The 27,519-nt window shown below is 43.6% G+C and overlaps 1 protein-coding gene across 2 annotated transcripts; it reads right to left on the bottom strand.

Moving 5' to 3' along the window:
• Window positions 1-261: 261 nt before the first annotated feature.
• LOC135558436 (TSC22 domain family protein 2-like) lies at window positions 262-25,586 on the bottom strand. 2 transcript variants are annotated; one of them, XM_064992236.1, is made up of 4 exons: window positions 23,187-25,586; window positions 12,703-12,777; window positions 2,659-2,710; window positions 262-1,939 (listed from the first exon to the last, which is right to left on the bottom strand). In XM_064992236.1, exons 1-4 carry the CDS (start codon window positions 24,947-24,949, stop codon window positions 1,595-1,597), a joined length of 2,235 nt encoding a protein of 744 aa, XP_064848308.1. In that variant the 5' UTR covers window positions 24,950-25,586; the 3' UTR covers window positions 262-1,594. The 2 variants fall into 2 exon arrangements, with proteins under 2 accessions (XP_064848308.1, XP_064848307.1); XM_064992235.1 differs by lacking the exon at window positions 12,703-12,777.
• Between the last annotated feature and the right edge of the window lie 1,933 nt (window positions 25,587-27,519).

Here is a 27,519-nt window from a genome sequence, read left to right as displayed (position 1 = left end):
AACTATCACAATAGTTTGTCAGTAACAACGGCCTGGGACTGTTTGATGGAACTAATCAAATGAAAACTACCAGGTTAACAAGCCAGTCTTGTCGGAAGGAAATTACTCCTCAATGGTCAAGTTGTGAGGCTTGATAGAAGCTAACTAATACAATACTACGTTTTGTATTTATGTAGCGAAACTAATTACCCATACAATTGTGACAACTTAAATTGTGTCTCAGTCTCCTGTAGTTTCTAATCTCACAGAAAAAAAATGGAATCTGAATATTGCATTTATTTAAATACATTAAATTTGCAATGTAACAAAACTATTGGCATATGAAATTCAAACACCATTTAAATGAACAAAACATGGCTCACTTCATTTTCTGTAGCTAGTGTACTTAACACTTGTTTGTATCGCTCTACCAAAACCCTAGCTCTTTGTCTCCATGTCTTTTTCCCCCATTTACATTGTTCACAGACTACTATCTTACAATAAGAGTGCTGAATAAAAATATGAGGTAAGAAAGTGGTTTGAAAATTACAGATCATGCAGAACATGCTAAACAGCAACAAAAACATTTTGTTGTGAAAGTGAGAAGAAAAAAAATACAGAAGTGCACATTACAAAATAAATCGAATTACAGCTTTGCATCTTTGGTTACAAAGTAGGTATGAACGATTTCACAGCTTTTTTCCCCCCACCCCAAAAACACATGTACAAGAAGACACGAGTATGACAATAAACGTTCCATTTTGGAGACAAAGAAACTAGCAATTGGATTGGAAGTTTGTTAAAAAAAAAAAAGTCTACCGCAGATTCACGTTCAGATTTCCTGTCCGTAGACTTGGTGTTCACCTGTACAAACTTTACTATGTTCTTAATACTTTACACTATACAAAATGTACATTCAAACTGGATCTTGACTGGTGCGGATGAAACAATTCCATTGTAAAACTGCCTGTTTAGTGTTAGACGTATGTCAGAGTTTCTTTATTATTGCCTACATATTCAACTGGTTCATGTAATACACTGCCAATTGTGTGTACAGACTATTTTAAACACTGATGACGAAAAAAAAAAGGCTCTTTTTTTTAACATTGTTCCTTTCATGAAAATAGCAGCCCTGTAATAAATAAACATTAACCGTAGAACTTCAGACTGATGCATGGATTGGACTCATGTCGAAGAAGTAATGGCGGCGCGGCTCCGAAAATAGATCTCTCCCCCACTTCTTACTTACAACATGAAACAGCAAGGCTAAAAACACATCTCTTACAACAACAAAACATCTCTGGGACGCTCTGATTCATCCTCATGTGAGCTGCACAACTCCTTTGTAGCCGGGGGGGAGAGAGATCTGGTCCACAGCACTCAACCAGTCCAGGCTCCAGTATGGCGCCCCATAAGAAAAGCCCCCGTCTCTCTCGCGCAATGATTGCATTAACACTGGGAAAGCCAAACAGGCACAGAAGCACTGCTCTTGGTTGTGGTGGCCAAGCTGGTGGAGAACAAGACAATATAATTATTTTGTTGTTTCGTATGCTAATTTAGAATAATTGGAGGGTGCTTTTCTGCTTTTTTTTCTCCTGCTGGGGGGGGATGCACTTCAAGCGGAGTTGCCGTTGGGCTGTGGTTGCAGCAAAGGCTGGCTGGCGTCAAGCTGGGGTTGGGGCTGGAGTTGCTGGGCCTGGAGCGGAGGCTGCATTTGAGGCTGGGCTAGGAGCTGAGGCTGGCCTTGGCCCACCCCTTGCTGGGGAGGCGTGCTGCAGGAGGAGTTTGTGGCGGCCGGCCGGACGGAGAGCTCAGACAGCTGGTCGCTGTTGGCCAGGGATTTCAGCACGGCGTTCTCCTGTTCCAGCATAGAGTTCCTCTCAAACAGCTCCTTGATCTGCTCCTTCAGCACCTCCACCTCCTCACGCACTGCATACATCAGATGGCTTTTCACTAAGTCCTGAAGGGAGAGAAAACAGGGGACATGCTATTAGCATTTAGCTCGCTAACATCCTCTGTGGGAGGAAAGAGCAGAACAAGTTATTAGCATTTAGCTCGCTAACATCCTCTGTGGGAGGAAAGAGCAGAACAAGTTATTAGCATTTAGCTCGTTAACATCCTCTGTGGGAGGAAAGAGCAGAACAAGTTATTAGCATTTAGCTCGCTAACATCCTCAGTGGGAGGAAAAGAGCAGAACAAGTTATTAGCATTTAGCTCGCTAACATCCTCAGTGGGAGGAAAAGAGCAGAACAAGCTATTAGGTCTTTAGCTCGCTAACAGCCAATGCGAGAATACAGGCTAGTTGTTTTCTGCTCTATGTACATTAACTGAACAAAGCAAACCCTGTAGGCACATGATGATTTCGCAAACAAAACTGGCCCGGAGCGGCAATGAAGTCAGACCACAATTTATGCTTGTATTCGTCCTTGTCAGCAATTGGCTCAGACCAGGGAAACTAGTTGGAGTCTCTAGATGGCAAATTATTTTAATTGCTTTAGTTTCAGTTAAGTACCAAGGAGGGACCTAAACCAGGAACCTAAAACATGACATGAGTTGAGATTTGTTCCTTGCAATACAGTAGTTCCATTTCAACAATGAGAGTTCAACAAGAGACTGTTTAAAACAAGAATGAAAGCAAATGATACCATAAAATTAATATGATTAAATAAAAACACTTACCATCGCCTGTTCGATTTTATTATCAATGGCAACAACACTGGCTCCAGAGGCACTGTAAAAGGAATAGAGGAGAATATTAGACAATCATAGGCTTATTGAACTAATTATTGATTACTTTTCATACAATTTAAAAAAGGTTTCTTTAACTTTGAAAATTTCTGACACTAGAAACCTGAGAGATACCATGGGCCAGTTTATCATGAAAGTAAAGTGAAAAGTAGCCTAGTAGCCCAGCCTGGTCTCAGACTAAACGTAACATAGTGAATGTAAATCCGGGACACTGAAATTAGTATGATATGTTACATAAAGACAGATTCTTACTTAAAGCAAAAACTTAAAGTAGGGAGGATGTATATAGCAACGCAAAGATTGTGAGTTCGACGCATCACGGACAACTTCAGCATTTTAAAAACTAACGTTTTAGCTACATTCAACTACTTAGCATGTTAACTAACCCTTCCCCTTTTGTTTTTGCATATTTTCCTTTTTGGTTTTGTACACCAGCGTCAAAACAATAATTCTCTACACCACACTTGTTGTGACAAACTGAAATTAGGCAAACAATTTGAATTTTAGCAGCCAGGAAATGGAGGAGCGATTTCTTAATAGTGAATCTTTAAAAATGGAGACACGACTCACATTCCTAAACTGTGCAATCAAAATATATCACGAGATGAACGTGCAACGTAAAAGTTAGACAAAACTACACAATACATCTTGTGACACCTGTCCATCAGTTATGAGAACCAGAATGAAAATAAGTCTTGTGCCTCGATGTTTTGTGTGTGTGCTCTCATGGCTGAGGCAAATCTATATGCATGAAAAAAAATGTACATGAAAAAAACTAAACTAACATGCATTCATTCAACGACAAGTGTGAATTCTGCACCGTGACCTTTTTGGAAATGTAATCTACATTTATCAAAACGTGTGCACAAAACATTCTAAACATCCGTCTGAAACCACATTTCCAAACCTATTTTAGAAAATATAAAATCAAAAACATCAGCGACAACTACAGACCCAGTCCGCATTAACGACACACTTAAAACAAAAACTCTCCACTACCGAAAACGGGCAACTGTGAAACTAAAGTATTGAGCAAAAGTTACCCGCGTCGTTCCCTGTAATGGACCAATGATCCGGAATAACTACGAGAACCGGGAAAGCACTGTAGTTAGTAGGATAGTGGGCGGCAGGGTAGCCTAGTGGTTAGAGCGTTGGACTCATAACCGAAAGGTTGTGAGTTCAAACCCCCGAGCTGACAAGGTACAAATCTGTCGTTCTGCCCCTGAACAGGCAGTTAACCCACTGTTCCCAGGCCGTCATTGAAAATAAGAATTTGTTCTTAACTGACTTGCCTGGTTAAATAAAGGTAAAATTGGATTCAAGCCATGGACTCAAGCTGTTTACGCTAAATCCTGACTCTGCCATCAGCATGACGCAACAGGAACCGGGATTTGTTTTTCCACTCAAATTGTCCAGTATGGGTGATTCCACTAGACCCACTTCTTGTCTCTAGTTGATAGGAGTGGCACCTGGTGTGGTCGTCTGCTGCAATAGCCCATCTGTGACAAGGACCGACGAGTTGTGCGTTCTGAGATATCGTTCTGCACACCACTGTTGTACTGAGCCGTTATTTGCCCGTTTGTGGCCCGCCTGTTAGCGGCACGATTCTCCTTCGACCTCTCATCAACGAGCTGTTTTCACCCACAGGACTGCCGCCTACTGGGTGTTTTTTGTTTATTTCACCATTCCCTGTAAACCCTAGACACTGTTGTGCGTGTTAACCCCAGGAGGCCGGTTCTGAGATACTGGAACCGCCTGGTACTGATGATCATACCACGCTCAAAGTCACTTAGAGGGCAAAACGAGTGGCCTAACGTTCAACCAAACAGCCCCTAAATGCCTCGATGCCCGTCTGCCTGTGTATATAGCAAACCACGGCCACGTGACTCACTGTCTGTAGGATTTAAGCATTTTCGTGAACCGGGTGGTGTACCTAAAACTGCCCACAGTGTGTGTGTGTGTGTGTGTGGATGCAGTATTCACCACCAGATATGTGGTAGCCTTTATCGGCAAGGACTGATTGCATAGGTTGATATTCGGTGCCATTCTACAACAGTAATCACATTGTTGTGATCCACACTTTAGAAGGCTAGGAACCAGGTAAGACAGCTGCTGATTTTTTGACATCTCAGGCTCTAATGAGCACACACAGAGCTTCCCTCAAAATGAGTGTTGGATGGCCCTGGAGCACAACAAGACATTCTGTTCTTTCACCATCCAATTTAGTTGTCCAAGAAGGGCGGAAGTACAAGCAGATTAACATCAGCAGGCTTCTCCACAGAGGAATGCCCTCCTCGCTCTGCATCCAGTCCAGTGACATTTGTACCACTAAATCTCCTCTTTGAGCTCGTTGACAAGAGGATGATGGGTAATGAATACCGAATAAGACAAAACATGTCACATGCGTGGATGCAGTGGGCACACTCCCCCCAAAACCTCTAAAAAAAAAACAAATGCCCACACACATACTATTAGAAAAAAAAATGTAAAAATTCCATCTGTGCTTGTCTGTTGCAATGGAACTAATAGAAACGTATTGAAAGTATGTCCACCAGGCAGACTAAAGCAAACGCAAGCGAAGCCAGGCAGGTCCCCACTGTTAGGGAGTTGTTACGTAGGCCCCCCAAAAAACCTTGAAGAAAGCAGGCAAAACACAAATTTCAATGTGTGTTTAATTGTTTAGTTCCAGGTGTACACACAGGCCTTCTATATAAAAAGGTTCCTGCAAGTTTTCAAAAAAAATAAAAAAAAGGTCTGACCAGACGGATCTCTTGCTCTGTAAAGGCACAGACCTCGCCGTGGGCCCCAATATCTCCAGACTGGTCCCATGCCAGTGAGAGACCAAAAACTAAAATCAGTTGAAATTCTTAAATCAAATGAATGAATGCAAACATGGACTGGCCTAATCATGTGACCTCGGCCTAAACCAAACACTGTTGTCACTTTAATAAAATCTTACACAACATCAAAACAACCAGAATTAAACATGTCAGCTTAGCAGTTAAGAGCGCTTTGGCCAGTAACCAAAAGTTTGCTGGTTCGAATCCCCGAGCTGAGTAGGTGAAAAAAATAAAAATAAATCTGTAGATGTGGCCTTGAGCAACGCACTTAACCCTAATTGCTCCCGAAAGTCGCTCTGGATAAAAGCGTCTGCCAAATGACTAATGTAAACATTGGGCTCTCTAGCTAGCGAGTGTACAGTATGTACACTGCCTAACTGGGCGTAAACGGGCAATACCAGCATTACGAATTTAGATGCTGGGACAGACTGAAGGAGAGTTTGTTTATTCATTTGCTCAGAAAGGACAAACGTGACATAGCACAGGCCTGGGTTACAGGACAAAATAGAACAGTCATGTGGTTCTTCCAGGTTTGCTCAAGATGAACCTGGATAAAACCAGCCACTGGTGGTTGAGGGATGGTAGAGTCAATGTGACCACAACGAGGACAGTCTGTTCTGGCCATTCGACAGTGAATAGAAGATACTGCTATTCAGTGTAAAGGACTGAGGGATTGCCAAAGATAGCTAGTGCTGGATCAGCACCCGTGGTGGAATTCAGCACCGATCAGAGCTACCACAAACCAGCAGACCATAGATCAGTCTGGGCAGGGCCACTCAAATTAACCTACTTTAATACGGTACCTACCGTGTACCGTTTTTGACATTCTGGTGGGCCTATGCATCTATATAGACAAAAACAAAATCCTTCCATTGGCATAATTCTTGCAGTGCGACCACCCGAAACTCAGCGAAGGTCTGAATGTCTTGAATTTGGCCCCAGCAGCAAAATGAGTTTGACACCCCTGGTATAATCTGAGAAGGTGCATAGAGTATCTATTGTGACACTAACAACAATATTTTTGTGATGCTTTCAGCCGTTTATGGTTGGATGTGGAACAGTCACAGCTTTCTTCAAAAGCATCTTGTCCATCCAATGATTTAACAATTAATTAAGCTGGTGTTGAATCATGAAGGGTTGGTTACACACTGCTACATAAGCCAAGAAAAATAACAGAACTAGTTGCCAAAGCCCATGGCAGCTTTGAGTGTCTGAAAGGAAAACAAATAAATTAGAAAAAAAAGAACAAAAACTGTCCAAGAAGCAAAATTACACTTAGAAGTGGTGATATTTTTGTTGTATGGCAAAACAAATGTGGCCAGGTGATGTTACAAGGTCGCCCAAACCTGTTCTGACAGTTTAAGCCAATAGTTTCTAGTTAAGCCACGTAGGCCTCCCTCTTTGTTCGAGACACTGACTTGGAACATGTACCGTCGGTGGTATAAAGCTACTTCTCCGGCTCTGCGTGGGTAAAGGTGTCAATTCGCCTCTGTTCGTCAGAGCCCACAGGGGGCAAAAGGGCTGAGATCAAACAAAAAGCCGCTGGGGGAAAAAAGGGTTCTTATCGCCCATCTTACGCAACTCTGTAAAGTTGACCTTTTCTCAAGCACCGGACAGCACTTAATGGAGCTCAAATTGGGGTTTGGTGTTCCGAGCAGAACGACCGAGACGGCTCAAAACATCAAGGGTTCAAGAGAAGGTATTAAGTGTATTAAGTATCTAAGGACGCATTACCTACCGAAGAGTGGACAGTCATGAAGCGCTCTGACATTGATGAAGACTGAGTGGGAACCTGGAAAAGTTGTCATACCTTGCCCCTTGGCCACTGTTGCCTCAGTGTCACTAGGATCAGTAACTTTGGAGCTTCAGTGAGGGAGAGAAGCCCAGTTGGGGCCTTTGGCTCAGCTTGGCTTCCGATAAAACCAGTGCGAAGCTCAAAAGGCAAGGCCAGTCCACATGTTCAGGACCTGCAGGTTGACTTGACTACCTTGACACCTTTGAGAGTACATACCTGCTACTAGCATGAAAGGCTTTTCAAAACCATGTGTGACTGGAAGCATACTCCTTTCATAACTAGAAAGAAACTGAACAGAGACACCAGTCTGGAGAATTGGCAATGGGGCATCCATCCATAGTCCTCTTTACAGTAAACATTAGGGGGAAACGGTGAAGCCTGATGTTGAGAGACATCGGAACAAATCTCTATGGAATCATGTTGACAGGGCACACAATCTGTTTCAAAATTAGGTTGAATAACTTACATTTTTTAAATAATATTTGTCACATGCTTTGTAAAAACAGGTGTGAAATAACAGCTAAAGGCTTACTTATGGGCCCTTCCCAACAATGCAAAGAAAGAAAAGAGAAATAATAGAAAAGTAAAGCACGTAATATAAGTAATAGATAGACAATGAGTAATGATAACAAGGAGTACCAGTACGGAGTATTGATAGCTTGGCTATATACAAGGAGTACCAGTACCAAGTATTGATAGCTTGGCTATATACAAGGAGTACCAGTACAGAGTATTGATAGCTTGGCTATATACAAGGAGTACCAGTACCGAGTATTGATAGCTTGGCTATATACAAGGAGTACCAGTACAGAGTATTGATAGCGTGGCTATATACAAGGAGTACCAGTACAGAGTATTGATAGCTTGGCTTTATACAAGGAGTACCAGTACAGAGTATTGATAGCTTGGCTATATACAAGGAGTACCAGTACAGAGTATTGATAGCTTGGCTATATACAAGGAGTACCAGTACAGAGTATTGATAGCTTGGCTATATACAAGGAGTACCAGTACCGAGTTGATGTGCAGAGGTACGTGGTAAGTTGAGTTAGATATGTACAGTACAGATAACTAGGAATAAAGTGACAGATCATAAAACAGTAGCAGCAGCGTATGTGAAGAGTCAAAAAAGTTAGTGCAAACTAATCTTTACAGCCTCCTGAGGGGGAACTTTGACATGAAATACAGACTCAGCGCGCCAAGGGAACCATTGAGATCTCCAGATGATCTGAGCCTGGCCTGTTTGCGCTTCTGCCATGGAAACCCGACACTCATGGGTGTGTGTGTGTGCCTACGGAGCACCCTACATACAGCACCTCTTGAAACAGGAAGTTAACCAGAAAGTTGGGCCGAGGGCATCCCTCCTCCCTCACCATCCTGTGGTGCTGCTGGTGGTGTTGGTAACCAACTAGAGATAGACATTCCAGGTGATTGCAGTAACAGTAAAGTCTCCAAACAATCACAGCACAACTGAAATCCACATGTACTCGTCCAGGCGGACGCAGTACATGTTACTGCAGCGTCCCGGTTAAAAAGCACTCAGTCAGCCAGCCAAATCAATGCTTTAGTACTAGTGTGGCTTAGGCACACAGCATTGTGGGAGGTTGGGTGTTTGAAATGACTGCATATGTATGTGTGCAGTTCTCCTCGGCTGTTTTAACGATGTGCATTCATTTCCAATCTGGTGCTGCTCTCTCCTCAGATATGGTTTCATGTACAGCGCCTTCAGAAACTATTCACACCCTTTCACTTTTTCCACATTTTGTTGGGTTTCAGCCTGAATTTAAAATCCATTAAATATATTTTGTCACTGATCTACACACAAGACCCCATAATATCAGAGGGATTCATGTTTATCAAAATATTTACAAATTAATAAAACCACGAAAACCTGAAATGTCTTGAGTCAACAAGAATTCAACCTCTGTTATGGCAAGCCTAAATAAGTTCAGGAGTAATAATTTGCTTAAAAAGTCACATAATAAGTTGCATGGACAGTGTTTTACCCCACACATACAATGATCTACAATGATCTATAATGTCCCTCAGTCAAGCAGTGAATTTCAAACACAGATTCAACCACAATGATTAGAGGTTTAACAATGACTCGCAATGGGCTCCTATTGGTTGATGGGTAAAACATTTTTTTTTTTTAAAGAAGCAGACATTGAATATCCCTTACAGCATGAAGTTCTTAATTACACGTTGGCTGGTGTATCAATACACCCACAGGCTCTACAAAGATACAGGTGTCCTTCCCAACTCAGTTGACAGAGGAAACAGAGTTTAATGACTGATATGAGAAAACCGTCTGTATCAACATTGTAGTTACTCTACAAAACTAACCTACTTGACAGAGTCAAAAGGGACACCTGTACAGAATAAAAACACACATCCTGTTTTCAACAAGGCACTAAAGTAATACTGCAAAAATGTTGGCAAAGCAATTCACTTTTTGTCCTGAATACAAAGTGTTATATTTGGGGCAGATTCAATACATTACTGAGTACCACTCGCCATATTTTCAAGCATAGTGGAAGCTGCAGCATGTTATGGGTATGTAATCATTAAGGACTAGGGAGTTTTTTAGGATAAAAAGAAACTGACGTGAGCTTGGCAAAAGCAAAATCCTAGAGGAAAACCTGGTTCAGTCTGCTTTCCACAAAACACTGGGAGATGAATTCATCTTTCAGCAGGACAAAAACGTAAAACACAAGGCCAAATCTACATAGGAGTTGCTTACCAAGAAGTCAGTGGATGTGGCAGAGTTACAGTTTTGACTTAAATCTGCTAGAAAATCTATGACAAAGACCTGAAAATACTGATCTAATCAAGATCGTTCTTTTTCATAATCGTTTTACGAATGTTTGAATTTTCTAACACGTTGACAGACAGTATTTTGTGTAACTCATTGACAACAAAAAAAATAATTTCATCCATTTTAAATCATACTTCGGAAGACAACAAAATGTGTAAAAAGTCAAGGGGTGTGAATACTTTGAAGGCACGTGGTTCCCTTTTCATTTTTATAGACGGCTCCTCAAGAAATTCCTGCCCCGCTGAATGTACCCTCCGTCTTAGCTGTCTGAAAGGGGTAGGGGAGGTCATAATACACTGGCAAATCATCTGTTCTGTACGTAGGTGTGATAGGGAAAGGTTTCAATAGGAATAATCAGATGTTTTTTTAAATTATATTTATTTAACTCGGCAAGTCAGTTAAGAACAAATTCTTATTTTCAATGACTTGTTCAGGGGCAGAACGACAGATTTGTACCCCGTCAGCTCGGGGATTTGAACTTGCAACCTTCCGGTTACTAGTCCAACACTCTAACCACTAGGCTACCCTAAAGGACTTCACATTATGACTGAAAAGTACCTTCCTTTCTAGCACCACTCGGTCCAGTGTCATACTGACCAGTGTCATACTGACCAGTGTACAGTCGTGGTCTAAAGTTGAGAGAATGACACATTCATTTCCAAGTTTGCTGCTTCAGTGTCTTTAGATTTTTGTCAGATGTTACTATGGAATACTGAAGTGTAATTACAAGCAAGTGTCAAAGGCTTTTATTGACAATTACAGGAAGTTGATGCAAAGAGTCAATATTTGCACTGTTGACCCTTCTTTTTCAAGACCTCTGCAATCGGCCCTGGCATGCCGTCAATTAACTTCTGGGCCACATCCTGACTGATGGCAGCACCTTCTTGCATAATCAATGCTTGGAGTTTGTCAGAATTTGTGGATTTTTGTTTGTCCATCCACCTCTTGAGGATTGACCACAAGTTCTCAATGGGATTAAGGTCTGGGGAGTCTCCTGGCAATGGACCCAAAATATCAATGTTTTGTTCCCTGAGCCACTTAGTTATCACTTTTGCCTTATGGCAAGGTGCTCCATCATGCTGGAAAAGGCATTGTTCGTCACCAAACTGTTCCTGGATGGTTGGGAGAAGTTGTTCTCGGAGGATATGTTGGTATCATTCTTTATTCATGGCTGTGTGCTTAGGCAAAATTATGAGTGAGCCCACTCCCTTAGCTGAGAATCAAACCCACACATGAATGGTCTCAGGATGCTTTACTGTTGGCATGACACAGGACTGATGGTAGCGCTCACCTTGTCTTCTCCGGACAGGCTTTTTTCCCCAGATGTCCCAAACAATTGGAAAGGGGATTCAGAGAAAATGACCTCAGCAGTTCAATCCCTGTACCTTTGGCAGAATATCAGTCAGTCCCTGATGTTTTTCCTGGAGAGAAGTGGTTTCTTTGCTGCCCTACTTGACACCAGGCCATCCTCCAAAAGTCTTCACCTCACTGTGCGTGCAGATGCACTCACACCTGCCTGCTGTCATTCCTGAGCAACTCTACTGGTGGTGCCCTGATCCCGCAGCTGAATCAACTTTAGGAGACAGTCCTGGCACTTGCTGGACTTTCTTGGGCACCCTGAAGCCTTCTTCACAACAATTGAACCGCTCTCCTTGAAGTTCTTGATGATCCGATAAAATGGTTGATTTAGGTACAATCTTACTGGCAGCAATATCCTTGCCTGTGAAGCCCTTTTGTGCATAGCAATGATGATGGCACGTGTTTCCTTGCAGGTAACCATGGTTGACAGAGGAAGAACAATGATTCCAAGCACCACCCTCCTTTTGAAGCTTCCAGTCTGTTATTCAAACTCAAGCAGAGTGATCTCCAGCCATGTCAGCTGGTCCTTTTGTGGCAGGGCTGAAATGCAGTGGAAATGTTTTTTTGAGATTCCGTTCATTTGCATGGCAAAGAGGGACTTTGCAATTAATTGCAATTCATCTGATCACTCTTCATAATATTCTGGACTATATGCAAATTGCCATCATACAAACTGAGGCAGCAGACTTTGTGAAAATGTATATGTGTGTGTCATTCTCAAAACCTTTGGCCATGACTAAGTCAGTTGAGGTGAGGTTCAGGGAACAACTGTTTGTTTATGCACTTTAGTAGGCCTTAGTGTTACTGAGGAGGCAGATTGCCTGACACTTAAGAGCGTTGGGCCAGTAACTCAAAAGGTCGCTGGTTTGAATCCCTGGGCCGACGAGGTGAAAAATCTATTGATTTGCCCTTGAGCAAGGCACTTGCTCTAATTGATCCTGTAAGTCGCTCTGGGTAGGAGTGTCTGCTAAATGACCAAAATGTAAATGTACTGATGTAGGCCTATTGGCTGAGTGTGAGAGGTTTGGCTGGCCAACATTCCCACTGCCATGCGGTTTCCATCCATGCACATCCACAAAGGAAAGCTCACTGTTACTGAGCTGCTATGCACTGCACCATAAACACACACAGGAAGGCCTGTCCCATCCAGTTCAGTACAGTACCTATCACTGTGGGCCTTAGAGTCCTGCAGCCTGCTGCCAGACTGGAAGGCCCGGTAGAACACCATGGAGGGGGTCCTGTGTCAACCAAAGTCAAAAGAAGACAGGAGAGAAAAGGAGAGGGGATGAATCAGAGAATACAGGAGAAAACGAGAAACCCGTCTCATATTGTTAAATTGTCTTAAAATCAGAAGAAAAACCCTGTGTGCATGGTTAACTAGACAGGAGGACAGAGGCTGTGCCTGAAGGTGTTTCAGTAAATCAGCTGTCACAAGTTCAAGATGAGCACACAGTACGTAATTCACAAATATTCAAATGCAATTTGCTAAGGGGGGGGGGGGGGGGGGTTCAAGTGCCTGTTGAGAAAACAATACATGTACATCTAACCACACACTCTTAAAAATATTTATAATGCAGCACAGGCAACTGAGGCAAAAACTGTAAAATGGCTTGAGTGTTGAGTTCTGCAGAGAAGGAAAGGAGTTATTTTGCCAACCACTGTGTTGATAGGGGGCGAGCTCAAATGGATACCATTCCCTCCCATGTCCCGACTATGGGGCCCTGGAGGCCACAAGCACACCATGTTCCATGAGGACTGAGAAATGCCCCCCCTCAAAGCCCCATGTCCATAAACTGAACTACACGTGTGCACCCCCCCAGCCCAGCCGTACAGCATGTGTGTGAATATCTGAACATTGAGCCAAGGCTCTTTTCCTAGAAATCTCTGGCACAAACTTTTTGTCACACAACACTTTTGGAGCTCCACCTTCACGTTGTCTCGCTTCATACAAAACCCAACATACATGAACTCATGCAGTACTAATAGTGTTGAGCAATTAGTGCTTTTTTAAGTCTGTTTGGTTCAATTTATTATTTTATTTTATAGTTTATTTTTTTTAAATCTATAAAAAAATGAAGTGTTCCACAAAAGGCACGAGGCGGGTTCAATGCTGTAACATAATAAAACAAGGATTATAAATCTCATGTTGGTAGCGTCTGTCCATTACTGCTCATCATGACTTTAATGGAATATTTCAGTTTTATTTGATGACTTTGTTATTTCATTCCAAGTCATCATCTCATCTCTATAGAGCTGCTGCCTATGCGATCTGACCCCCCCAAAAAAACTATTTTAGTAGTTCTTCAAAGTAAATAAGTCGTTATTTTATGACTGCTCAAAAGCAACTATTCATAAACTTGTCTCGTGTATTTCCAGGTAGAGATACCGCAAAGCAACTGCTCTCTATCCCTTTCCATCAAGCATTCTTCTGTCTCTTTTTCCCCTCCGTGTCTGCCCCACATTCACCTAGAACAGCAGGCGGATAAGAAAACACCCAGACCGGACAAGTAGGTGAGCAATGGATTATGGTCATTGTCATTTATTACCACAGTTTAGTGCAGAAAACATGTAGAATATTGGCCTGTTGGAAACTACAACAGTTCAGCTTGATCAGATTTATCTCTAGAGAAAACTGCGCAATGTCGCATTAAGCTCACATAAAAAGAAATGTAATTCAAATAATTCAACCGATGCCGCTCAATTAGCCGTTTACACACACTCATGTAAAAAGAGGACATTACATCACCGGTCAAGCTGAGGAGAGAGAGTTGCTGCAGGTTGTTTGTGGGCTTGGCTGGGCTTAGATTAGTGTTGGGCAATATCCAGACTGGCATACCTTCATACTGTTCCTGTACACACAAAACACATTTAGGCAGCAGGGATCTTGATCCAGGAGGGGATTGATTGTCTCTGCCGGAACCAAGAAGATTGATCTTGCATTAGCCACATAGCTAGCAAGTTAGCAAACCAAATGCATAGCTGGAGTCCTGAGCTGGAGATAATTTATTTGGCACATCTTAGATAGTTGACTTAAGCAGTGCCATAGCATTTGCTAGCAGCATACCACCCTGCATCCCACTGCTGGCTTGCTTCTGAAGCTAAGCAGTGTTGGTCGTGGTCAGTCCTTGGATGGGAGACCAGATGCTACTGGAAGGGGTGTTGGAGGGCCAGTAGGAGGCACCCCTTCTTCTGGCCTAAAATATATATATACCCCAATTCCCCAGGGCAGTGATAAGGGACGTTGCCCTGTGTAGGGTGCAGTCTTTCGGATGGGATGTTAAATGGGTGTCCTGACTCTCTGTGGTCACTAAAGATCCCTTGGCACTTTTCATAAGAGTAGGGATGTTAACCCTGGTGTCCTGGATAAATTCCCAATCCGGCCCACATTCCATCAAGGACACCTAATCATCCCCAGCTTACAATTGGCTCATTCCTCCCCCCTGTAACTTTTCCCCAGGTCGTTGCTGTAAATGAGAATATATTCAGTCAACTTACCTGGTAAAAGCATGCAAGGCTTTTTTGTTGTTGTTGACAATATTGAAAATCATACCGTCGGTATTTCAAACTACCCCAGTATACTGCCCAAGCCTAGATCACAGGATTCTAGAACACCATCGTCAATGTAACAGATGAACTGAAGCGGTTATCCTCTCCTGTTTTCAAGTTGTCCCGACTCTGAAAGGACACCTTATCCCAATTATGACTGGTTGTAACCTTCTCCTAAACTAACAGACCTCAACCCCTGAAGCAACACACCCATCAGCACACGATTGAGGTAGCCTAGATAACAGCCATATCATGGTAAGCTATTGATTCCTAGGCCTGAATTGGTTGAAAAACTACTAGTAAACTTTGCTACAACATGACTGATAGTTGAACGTAGAGGTCGACCGATTATGATTTTTCAACGCCTATACCGATACAGATTATTGGAGGACCAAAAAAGTTGATACCGATTAAATCGGACAATAAAATTTAAAAAAATGTAATAATGACAATTACAACAATAAATACTGAATGAACACTTATTTTAACTTAATATAATAGATCAATAAAATCAATTTAGCCTCAAGTAAATAATGAAACATGTTCAATTTGGTTTAAATAATGCAAAAAAAAAAAAAGTGTTGGAGAAGAAAGTAAAAGTGCAATATGTGCTATGTAAGAATGCTAATGTTTCAGTTCCTTGCTCAGAACATGAGAACATATGAAAGCTGGTGGTTCCTTTTAACATGAGCCTTCAATATTCCCAGGTAAGAAGTTTTAGGTTGTAGTTATTATAGGAATTATAGGACTATTTCCCTCTATACCATTTGTATTTCATATACCTTTGACTATTGGATGTTCTTATAGGCACTTTAGTATTGCCAGTGTAACAGTATAGCTTCCGTCCCACTCCTCGCTCCTCCCTGGGCTCGAACCAGCAACACAACGACAACAGCCACCATCGAATCAGCGTTACCCATGCAGAGCAAGGGGAACAACTACTAGAAGGCTCAGAGCGAGTGACGTTTGAAACGCTTTTAGCGAGCGCTAACTAGCTAGCCATTTCACTTTGGTTACACCAGCCTCATCTCGGGAGTTGATAGGCTTGAAGTCATAAACAGCGCAATGATTGACGCACAATGAAGAGCTGCTGGCAAAACGCACTAAAGTGCTGTTTGAATGAATGTTTACACGCCTGCTTCTGCCTACCACCGCTCAGTCAGATACTTGTATGCTCAGTCAGATTATATGCAACGCAGGACACGCGTGTAGTTAATTAACTAGTGATTATGATTGATTATGATTGTTTTTTTATAAGATAAGTTTAATGCTAGCTAGCAACTTACTTTGGCTTACTGCATTTGAGTAACAGGCAGTCTCCTTGTTGAGTGCAACGAGAGAGAGAGATGCAGGTCGTTATTGCATTGGGCTAGTTAACTGTAAGGTTGCAAGATTGGATCCCTGAGCTGACAAGGTGAAAATCTGTCGTTCTGCCCCTGAACGAGGCAGTTAACCCACCGTTCCTAGGCCGTCATTGAAAATAAAAATGTGTTCTTAACTGACTTGCCTAGTTAAATAAAGGCATTAAAAAAAACGTTAATAATTTTTTTTCAATAATTTTTAAAAACTTTAAGAAAAAAAAAAAAAGAATTCGGCAAATCGGCACCCAAAAATACAGATTTCCGATTGTTATGAAAACTTGAAATTGGCCCTAATTAAAAATCGGCCATTCCGATTAAATCGGTCTACCTCTAGTTGAAAGGTGTCTAACCTAACTCAATACAGCCCTCAAGCAAAACTAATGACCCAGAACAACCGGTTAAAAAAAAAAAAAAACCTTTTCAGGCATTCTTTTCCATTGATGTCAACCATTTCCGTCTGTGTCAAACGTTGGCTGCGTTCACCCCTGCACACACAGAACCGCCTTGAGTGAGCCTGGTGGCTGGTTGGTTTGCTTGCAGGGTGTTGGACCTCGGAGCAACCTCACTAATTCACTCAGCATGTGAAAAGCCAAGGGGAGGGAATCAATTCAGTTACATAAATTGGGATATTATTTTTGGACAATATCGCAATATTTTTGCACTAGTCGGCTGTACTGCCACCAAAACTCCAGTATTTTTCCATCTATAGTTTGTTCTCTATCCAATTTCGAAAATGGTGAGCCAAGATATTTTTAGCAATTTATTTCCATGACTGATCAAAACAGTCAGATCTCTCTTGTTCCTCTGCAGCAGACATGGTGAGCAATATGTTAGGAACACTGAATCTTAAAAAACATAGAATTGTGACAATTGCAGTACATATCGTATCGGCACCTAAGTATGGCGATATCGTATCGCGAGGTCCCTAGCAATTCCCGGCCCTAGAAAGAAGCAATCTCTCCTGGTGTTCATGAGGCCATCTGTCCCATCCATCAGAGCCTGGGCAGAACTAGGTCAAGACTATTTAGATTCCAGCGCTCTGTTAGAGTCCCCCTGCGGCACAGGTTTAATTCAGTGGGGTGTTGGGGAGTAAGAGAACGGGGCTCAATGCCCACTCTGTAAATTCATAAATATGGCCACACTTCTGGGAATGTTCCCCTGTACTGTATAGGCCCTTAAATCAGGAAGCAGGGGTGATGGAAAACAAAACTATGGAGAGAGTCAAGGGAACTGACTTTCGTGGAACTGTGGTTTCTTGGACTCACTGTATGTCCTATAGGCCATGTCGTGTTTTCCCATACTCTTGTAAGAATGTGGATAGGCTAGGCAGAAAAGTTACCGATATGAAGTTTGTGACATTGCTTCAACCTACCTGGACAATCTATCAGCGCTTTCAGAGTTACACAGATAAGAAAGTGGAGCAAAGGAAAGGCCTCTTGACTATTCAAACAAACATCACTTAAAACACCGCTCACCTAAATACTGTGCATAAATAACATCCTCAGCTTTAGCAATTGTGACGTACAGTCAATCTGTTAAATCAGGGGGCTGAGGAGCATTTCTTTCTGAAGCTAGGGCTGACGTGCCTTTCTCTGTAAACAATGGCGGGAATCGGTACCTGGGGCAGAGGTGATCAAATCAAATCAAAATCAAATCAAATTTATTTATATAGCCCTTCGTACATCAGCTGATATCTCAACGTGCTGTATGACTGAGAAGGGAACCTAAATACGACAATGGAGAGACCGGCAGAGTGGGTCCGCAGGGAACAATGCACCTTTTTTTTTTTTAGAATAGCAATAAAATATTTTTAAAAAGGCAGCGAGACTTGAGAGGCTGATGAGTGCAAAGATTACCATTGGTAGGCTAATTCCGTTTACCCATTTTAGCCAAAAGGGCCTGAAGAATGGTATGAAAGTGAAGAACATGGGGCTGGATGCAGGCTAATGTCTTCAGGTACATTGTAAATGAGTAGCAGAGGCTGCAGGCGAGTCAGGACACAGTGATCAGCGGTGGTCCAGGCCCCTCAGGATACCACTGGACACCCTGGGGTTAAAGGCCAAGTTATCACACACCCTGTGACATATACTTCCCCTAACAGACTATTGTACTCAAAACTTAAAAGTTCATCCCAACCCCCCATTCTCTACCCACATTCCACACACACTCAAACCCAAGCCACAAACCTCCTTGTCCACACACACACACCCCTCCCCCAGACTCACCTCTTTGTCCACCCCCCCTCCAGACACCCTTGTCAACCCCCCCCTCCCCCCCCCTCCAGACACTATCCTTGTCCACACACTGGCTCATTTCACAGTGTCAATCCCTCCTTGTCCACACTGGCTCATTTCACCGTGTCAATCACACCTCGTCTCCTAGTGGGCTGCTGAGTCAAGTTGCACAGCTCAGCTAACTTAGACCTAAAACACATTCCATCCACCAGGTGATTTCCAGCACTGACTGACACCATAAGGTCAATTTGGCTACAATTGTTGTTAAACTGTTGTTGTAAGCAAATAGCCTCAGTTCATTATACAAGTATATCAAGTCAAACATCTTCCCCTAAAATGTCTGTTACTCTGACAACACCGCATAAAACTGCAAAATGTTCTGCAACAAGTTTTTCGACCATCAGGCATACATTAAACGTCTAACACGGAACCCAAACCGGCTGTGCGCCTGCGCCATCGTGCATAAATGTATTTTGTCTACCCACACGAAACGCATTCACGACACGCAGGTTAAAATATCAAAACAAACTCTGAACCAATTATATTAATTTGGGGACAGGTCGAAAAGCATTAAACATTTATGGCAATTTAGCTAGCTAGCTTGCACTTGCTAACTAATTTGTCCTTTTTAGCTAGGTTGTTGTTGCTAGCTAATTTGTCATTTTTAAGCTAGCTTGTTGTTGCTAGCTAATTTGTCCTGGGATATTAACATTGAGTTGTTATTTTACCTCAAATGCACAAGGTCCTCTACTCCGCCAATTAATCCACACATAAAACAGTCAACCGAATCCTTTCTAGTCATCTCTACTCCTTCCAGGCTTTTTCTTCGACTTTATATTGCGATTGGCAACTTTCATAAATTAGGTGCATTACCGCCACTGACCTCGTTCGGCTTTCAGCCACCAACGTGGGTATTTTTTTTTTATTTTTTTTAATTTTAATTTTACCTTTATTTTAACCTTTCGGTTACTAGTCCAACGCTCTAACCACTAGGCTACCCTGCCGCCCCGTATAACCAATGAGGAGATGGCACGTGGGTACCTGCTTCTATAAACCAATGAGGAGATGGGAAAGGCAGGTCTTGCAGTGCGATCTGTGTCAGAAATAGAACAGAATCCTATTTTGGCAACGCAGACGCTCGTTGACACGCGCAAGCAGTGTCGATGCAATAATTGAATAACAGATTTCAAAATTTATTTTGCAACGCACGCGACACGAGCAGTGCAGTCAGCCTGTCAATCTGAAATAAAAAGTAGATAAATCGGGGGAGAGCAGCTTAAATCGGCCATCTTCAGGCTATCTATGGCTGAGGGGAGGGGGGGGGGGGTGAGATTTGAGTCGAGACACAGCTAAGCTCTACAGTAATCACTTGCAGAAAGAACTGGCAGGGGGGGATACTGACTTAACGAATGATGCAACAGTTGACTCTAAAAAAAATATTAATAATAATACATTCCCGAACTTGCCATTACAATAGCAGTTTAATGCGGAGGGAAGGGGACCCATGCCCCATTACACATTCTAAAACACGTGGGCAGAATGTGCAACACAGGTCAGATCATGACTTAGTCTCATTACAATAACAGTTGCAGTCACAGCAACAAATTAGAAACCCAATATCACCAACATCTTTGATGGCGTTTGATTTCTATTGTGAGAAATGGGGAAACAAACTTACAACTGGTTAGTTGGACCTAAATGTTATAGCCCTGATGTAAACAAGGAAGATGGGCCTAGTACATAGCCCACACGCCTATCCTACACACCAATCTGGAAACATTATTATAGAATAGGACTCCATGGAACTCCACTCACTCTGCGCCGGATTCCTAGAGATATTGGGAATAACTCAGTCACCTCTAAACAGAAATGTCATTCAACACTTAACTAATGTGCAACAACTGCCAGTTTGCCTTTGCGTCTCTATGCCTGTCAGTCAGTCAAGGGGCCTGGCACTAGACACTGCAACATGGGATGTTCCTCGCTGGCAAAAAAGACACTAGAGTGGTAATGAACAGAAGAGCATTTCCTCTGGAAAAAATGTGAAGCACGGAGCCTAAAAAGGTCACAGGGCCTATTTTTGCAGCCTATATTCGAGTCAGGTAATTGTTTCCGTAAGGCACTCGTAACTTGAATATTTATCTGGCATAGAACACACAACAAGCCGACGAGGTAAATAGAGCAACTATTCTACTACGGGGTTGTCAGATTTTCCTATTTTATTACTCGTTTACAGAGGAAAAATACATGTGGACTGTTACAGCATCTTCAACGTGCGCCCCAGCAGAAATATGGTTTTCCATGTTCCCTATTTTTGGGCCGTGGTAAAAATTATTTTGCCGTGACACAGCTATACAACTGCATTATAAGCACTGCAACAGATGCAAAGTTACAGCCAAGTCTCACCAGCCAGGGCCACAGTGGGTGACTGACAACGAGCTTTTGAATTAAGTTTCAGACAGAGTGAAAAAAGTATGTATGGCAGAAGAAGGTGACAACTAGTAGTGATTTCTGGTTCTGCATTGCCGTTTTTAAACAGCAACTTAGGAATGGCAAAACTGTGTAACTTACATGTTCAAACACACAACTAAAATCTATTTTTCAAAAGGCTAAAAAGGAAAGTTAAGCTCATGAATCAACAAAGAGCAGAACCAGAGCTATCAAAATAAAATAAAAACATGTGCTGCAAAAACACACAAAACTATTTTTTGAAAAAGCCAGTAAGGCAAGTTGGGCTCGTAAATCAACAAAAAGGGTCAAACGATTGTAGGTATCTAGGACATGTGACCGAAAACAAAATGCCTGTGCTACTGCATATATACTGCCTTGTCTAGGCTATATTTCAGTCTATAAAACCGGTATATGGAAACCACCAAGAGATTTGAGGCACTTCACGGTTTCCTCTAATGCTTGCCGACCCCGACGAGCACTCAACTCAGGAACTGAAAGTTTTTGCATATGAACAGGAAGTGTCAGTGACACCTCTCACCCCTAACAACCCCCACAACCCTAACCCCCTCAACCCTAACCCCCTCAAAAAAAAAGCAGATGATCACATCCTAAATTGAAGTCTAGTTCCTAAACTGTATACACTAAATTTACTATTTTCAATCAAAGGTCACCATCTGTAAAGTTCCTATGCCAGACTGTAGTCAATACTTCAGTATATCTGTTTGTAGGCCTATCTTTAAAAAAAAAAACTTGACTCCTGTATCAAATGTACACACATCATACAGCCTAACAGTCCCTAAGCAATCCACTTGGCTAGACTTATCCCCCCCCAAAAAATAAAACCTGAAATATCTGCCTTTTTTTTGGAAGAACAGGAGTTTGGGCTGGCCTGGTGACATCATCAGGCGATAAAGTGGTTAATAGAACAATAAGAAAGAGTTCCAAACCTCTGCCAATAACAGACACTTTTCAGTTTTCCCCATCTCACTCCGACAGTCCTAGCAAAACTCTTGCTTGAGAAATTGCTCTTTTGCTAAGAAGCTATTTGTTTATTTTTGACCACGTCAACATAATACAAATCATAGTAAAGGTACTTAATCAACACCCAGAAATGATTTGATATTGAAATAAAAACATCTGCATTGGATCTTTAACGTGTGATGGCAACAGAATTAGGATAGCTGGAGATTAGCTTGGGTCAAGTCAGCAACATTGTATTTAGACTAAAAACTGAAAACAGAATACATCAAAGCAACACGAGTACACACACTTCTGTACACCAGTAAGGAGTTAGTAATGGGCTACACTCCAGCTCCCTTTTGAGAGTCTACCTACTGAGAAACATATTTCCTGCCTGTGTGCCCCTCCGCTCCCATGTATAGCTATGCTACATCCCAAATGACACCCTAGTCCCTACATAGTGCTCTACTTTTGAACAGAGCCCTGGAAGAACAACCCGTTTGTCTGTCCCGCCACGCCAACCAAACCACTGATGACAAGACGTCATCGTGACAAGAAGAACAAAATGAGAGGTCTCCAGAACGCACCCGCTGCACTCTCCTCTTCTCCAGTCCATCTACATGTCCAGGGAGCTGGCTGACGAGATGCTACATGCAGCCATGAGTTCAAACACAGACCCTCCCCCTTGTGAACACACACACACGCTTATGCCCCCCCCTTCATAAAACCACTCCACAGCTGCAATGTTTTTCCACACTGCTATAAAAGCCTGCCAATTCAAATCAATCTTTATTTGTCAAATGCTCCAAATACAGCAAGTGCAGACCTTACAGTGAAATGCTTACTTACAAGCCCTTAATTGTACTGATTAAAAGAGAGAAACAGTGCCAAAATGGTTTAAACCTCAACATATGAGATTGAGCTATTGTTTCGCAATAGCTATTATTAGATAAGCCTCAGTCATGCGTCTGAATGGCCCTGCCCCTAAGAGTCTCCAGTATGTGGCCCGACAGCATTTAGTTGACTTTCAAGCCAGGTTATTCCCTTCCATATGATAAATGGTGAACTGTGACAGGGTGAAAGGTGGTGGCTTACCTGTCCTCGTCTATGGCTATTCCAAACAGGCTGTTCACAGAGGGGTTGTTGGCCAGCTGCAGGCTCTCAGGGATCTTCATCAGGTTTTTCTCAGAGAAGGCAGGAGGCTGGCCCTCCTCCACATGGCTGAACCCAGCCGCCGGGAGGCCCTGCGCCCCCCTGCCATCGCGGGCCTGTTGCCCGGGCAACATGGAGGCAGTCAGGTTTGGCATGGCGGTGGGGGCTAATGTGGTGGCGCTGGAGGCACTGGGCACAATGGTGGGCACGTTTTGGGTGCCGGGGGGCGAAGGGTGGAGGCCGACGGGTTGACAAATACCCGTGGGGGCATACTGACCTACAAGCTGTTGCAGAGTAGAGCTTCCGCCCAGTACCATGGATGACCCAACACCTCCACCCATCAGGCCTGAAGCTGGCTGACTGACAGGTAAAGAACCTCCTCCCCCCACTGCTGCCATCTCCCCTACCTGCCCCGGCATCGGAACCCCGGTGGCGGGAGTCATGACCAGTGAAGGGCCCTGACCCACAGTCTGTCCCACATAGAGGGTCTGGCCGGCTGAGGCCACTGCTTGCATGCCCGGCTGGTTCTGTTGGTAGTAGTCTGCCTGGTTCTGGGGCAGGCCTGGGGGCTGGTTGGGCAGGTGCTGTCCCAGTGGAAGCTGCTGTAGCATGGCCTGCTGCTGGGGAGGGTAAGCCAGCGTCTGGGTCTGGGCTGCAGGGGTCATGCTTGGGGATTTCTGTATGTGAATGCCACTTTGAGGAAGACCGTTGAGCCCCACAGGAAAGAGGTTCTGGTTGGCAGCAGGTTGGATAGTACTCAGCATTGGCTGCTGACCTGGGACAGCCATGAGGTTGTTGGTGGGGAAAGTGTTGTGTGTGGCTGTTCCAGGCTGCCCCATGTTGTAGTTTTGGTGGTGAGGCTGCTGCTGCTGTTGCAGTGTGTCCATTGGGTGAACGTGCAAGGCATTAAGAGCAGCAGCATCCACTATGGAGTCTAGGCCCTGGCCGGAGTGAGTCGACGGTGCAACCACCGTACCACCCGTCAACCCCAGCCCGCTGTCCCTGTCAGCACTGGGGTCAAACGCATTGGCATGTCTAATGTTATCCGTAGTCCTGTTAACCACAGTGTTACCCTCCGAGTCTTTCTCATAGAACTCTGTGCAAGTCCATCGGCCCTTTCTGAAGGGCTCTCCAGTACCATGGTCAAGTTTGATGACCCTGAAACGTGAACTGCAACTTGCTGTCGTTGACATTGCAGAAGTAGGGGTTAAACTAGTCACTACTGGCTGGGATGTGCTCACTGACACTGTTGTAGCCCCCCAACTGGCCACTGGGGCAGGCTGTGGCATGAGCCCGGACTGAGCAATAGGGAGGCCGCTTGACGAACCACTTCCCAGTGTTTGCTGGCTAACATGAGGCGAGCTTGCCACTCCTGCCTTTCGAATAGCAAAACCTTCATTTGGAGGCCCCGACATTGCAGGTATCTGCCCAACTTTAGGTACACTACGCGGTGGGACCATAACGCCAGGTGCCTCTTGCTCCCCTACATGGTTTAGGGTTTCCTCAGACGAACTTCGATCACATACCTCCGGCTCGAAGTCAGCCCGGGACACGTCGAATATTTCCGACGACACGTCTTCAGTCCGTGATTCGTCTGGGTCGTCCAGGCTCTCCGTGTCGTCCGTGGCACTGCTGGCCGCCACCTGAGCCTGTGTCACACTTGTGATCTGAAAACAGCTTTTCTTTTTAGCCGGCATTTTAGACATTTTGAGAGCCTGCGTTCACAACTCCCGTCTAAATGTCTCGCGTTAAAAGCAAGTGAGTTAGCTAATATCAGCTGACAACTGGCTATCTGAAACAGCGAATTTGCATCGATGGAAGTTTTTTAAACTATTATCAAGAGGAGTATGAGTCATCCTTGTTCCTTCCTCCTCTCCTGTTGCATTTTACGAGTTCATAACATTGAAGACCAACCCTTCCAAGTCCAGCGTTTGCCAATAGAAGTAGTAATTCTATAACTGATCCAAAGCTTTGATCCGTCCGTACTGGCCTGTTCAGTAAAGTAATTGCCGGACCCCGTAGTTGTCAGATGGCGGCTGTCGCAGATAGAGTTGCCCAGCTGCGGTATCTACTTTAGACTGTGAAGTGGGCCCGTACCTCTCCACTCAACTAGCTAGCTGGCTACAACAACACTCTCTTTACGTTGGGACAAGTATGTAAGACATCTCTCGGAACAAGTCACCTCTCCCCTCCTGACTTACGAACTTAAAACGATTCAATACTAACACTCGTTTCAAAGGTATATGTAACCCATTTCCAAGAATAAATCGTCTCTAGTTCACACTTCAGGGAACTGAAATTCCGAACAGCGGCTACCTCCCTCATTCTTGTCAAGATGGCTAGCTAGCCTAGGCTAGTTATGTACAACCGCACTGCATCGTGGGTAACATACGCAACAATATTTGCGTACATGATTATTGAGAATTTCATTTCCCCCTGGAGTACAGTGTGCTTGCACTGCCCCACAAATCTCTCCTCTCTCTCTCTCTCGATATAAACTCAGCAAAAAAAAGAAAAGAAACGTCCCCTCAATGCCAACTGCGCTTATTTTCAGCAAACTTAACATGTTTAAATATTTGTATGAACATAAGATTCAATAACTGAGACATAAACTTAACAAGTTCCACAGACATGTGACGAACAGAAATGGAATAATGTGTCCCTGAACAAAGGGGGGGGTCCAAAATATAAAGTAACAGTCAGTATCTGGTGTGGCCACCAGCTGCATTGAGTACAGCAGTGCATCTCCTCCTTGTGGACTGCACCATATTGGCCAGTTCCTGCTGTGAGATGTTACCCCACTCTTCCACCAAGGCACCTGCAAGTTCCTGGACATTTCTGATGGGAATGGCCCAACAGGTCCCAGACGTGCTCAATGGGATTGAGATCCAGGCTCTTAGCTGGCCATGGCAGAACACTGATAGTCCTGTCTTGCAGGAAATCACGCACAGAATGAGCAATATGGCTGGTGGCATTGTCATGCTGGAGGGTCATATCAGGATGAGCCTGCTGGAAGGATACCACATGAGAGAGAAGGATGTCTTCCCTGTAACGCACAGTGTTGAGATTGCCTGCAATGACAACAAGCTCAGTCCGATGATATTGTGACACACCACCTCAGACTATGACAGACCCTCCACCTGCAAATCAACCCCGCTCCAGAGTACAGGCCTCAGTGTAACACTCATTCCTTAGACGGTAAACAGGAATCCGAACAACACCCCCGGTGAGACAAAACCGCGACTCATTAGTGAAGAGCACTTTTTGCCTGTCCTGTCTGATCCAGCAACAGTGGGTTTGTGCCCATAGGCGACGTTGTTGCCAGTGATGTCTGGTGAGGACCTACATTACAACAGGCCTACAAGCCCTCAGTCCAGCCTCTCTCAGCCTATTGTGGACAGTCTGAGCACTGATGGAGGGATTGTGCGTTCCTGGTGTAACTCGGGCAGTTGTTGTTGCCATCCTGTCCTGCGGGTGTGATGTTCGGATGTACCGATCCTGTGTAGTTGTTGTTATACGTGGTCTGCCACTGCGAGGATGATCAGCTGTTCGTCCTGTCTCACTGTAGCTCTGTCTTAGGCGTCTCATAGTACGGACATTGCAATTTATTGCCCTGGTCACATCTGCAGTCCTCATGCCTCCTTGCAGCATGACTAAGGCACGTTCACACAGATGAGCAGGGACCCTGGGCATCTTTCTTTTGGTGTTTTTCAGAGTCAGTAGAAAGGCCTCTTTAGTGTCCTAAGTTTTCATAAATGTGACCTTCATTTCCTACCGTCTGTAAGCTGTTAGTGTCTTAATGACCGTTCCACAGGTGCATGTTCATTAATTGTTTATGGTTAATTGAACAAGCATGGAAAAGTGTTTAAATCCTTTACAATGAAGATCTGTGAAGTTATTTTGATTTTTACAAATTATCTTTGAAAGACAGGGTCCTGAAAATGGGACTTTTCTTTTTTTGCTGAGTTTAGTAGCTTTTAAACAACTTGTCTTAATTGAAAGGCATTTACAGACTAAATTTTGTATGCATTTCAAAATTTCTCAATGTATTTTAAACCTGATTGTTATTTGTTGGGGCATCATTTGAATTCAGCATGTTTATTACTCACTTGGCTGACATCCCCCTCCTCTCCCCTGTAACTATTCCCCGGGTCGTTGCTGTAAATGAGAATGTGTTCTCAGTCAATTTACCTGGTAAAACAAGGGCCCCCCAAAAATAATTGGAATAAACTCCACCGCTTACAATTTGTTCCGCTCAATGGATGGGTGATTAACA

The sequence above is a fragment of the Oncorhynchus masou genome, chromosome 17, assembly GCF_036934945.1.
Source record: "Oncorhynchus masou masou isolate Uvic2021 chromosome 17, UVic_Omas_1.1, whole genome shotgun sequence".
NCBI classification, from domain to species: domain Eukaryota; kingdom Metazoa; phylum Chordata; class Actinopteri; order Salmoniformes; family Salmonidae; genus Oncorhynchus; species Oncorhynchus masou.
The sequence above is the reverse complement of the archived record's forward strand: the minus strand, read 5'-3'. Positions and strand labels throughout refer to the sequence as shown.

Bases quoted from the DNA above. Each gene is read 5' to 3' on its own strand.
- LOC135558436 (XM_064992236.1), bottom strand. From the start codon at position 24,949: ATGTCTAAAATGCCGGCTAAAAAGAAAAGCTGTTTTCAGATCACAAGT. The intron at 12,778-23,186 runs GTAAGCCACCAC...TGGTTGACACAG, and splicing joins ATAGCCATAGACGAGGACAG to GACCCCCTCCATGGTGTTCT. The intron at 2,711-12,702 runs GTACTGTACTGA...TTCCTTTTACAG, and splicing joins TCTAAGGCCCACAGTGATAG to TGCCTCTGGAGCCAGTGTTG.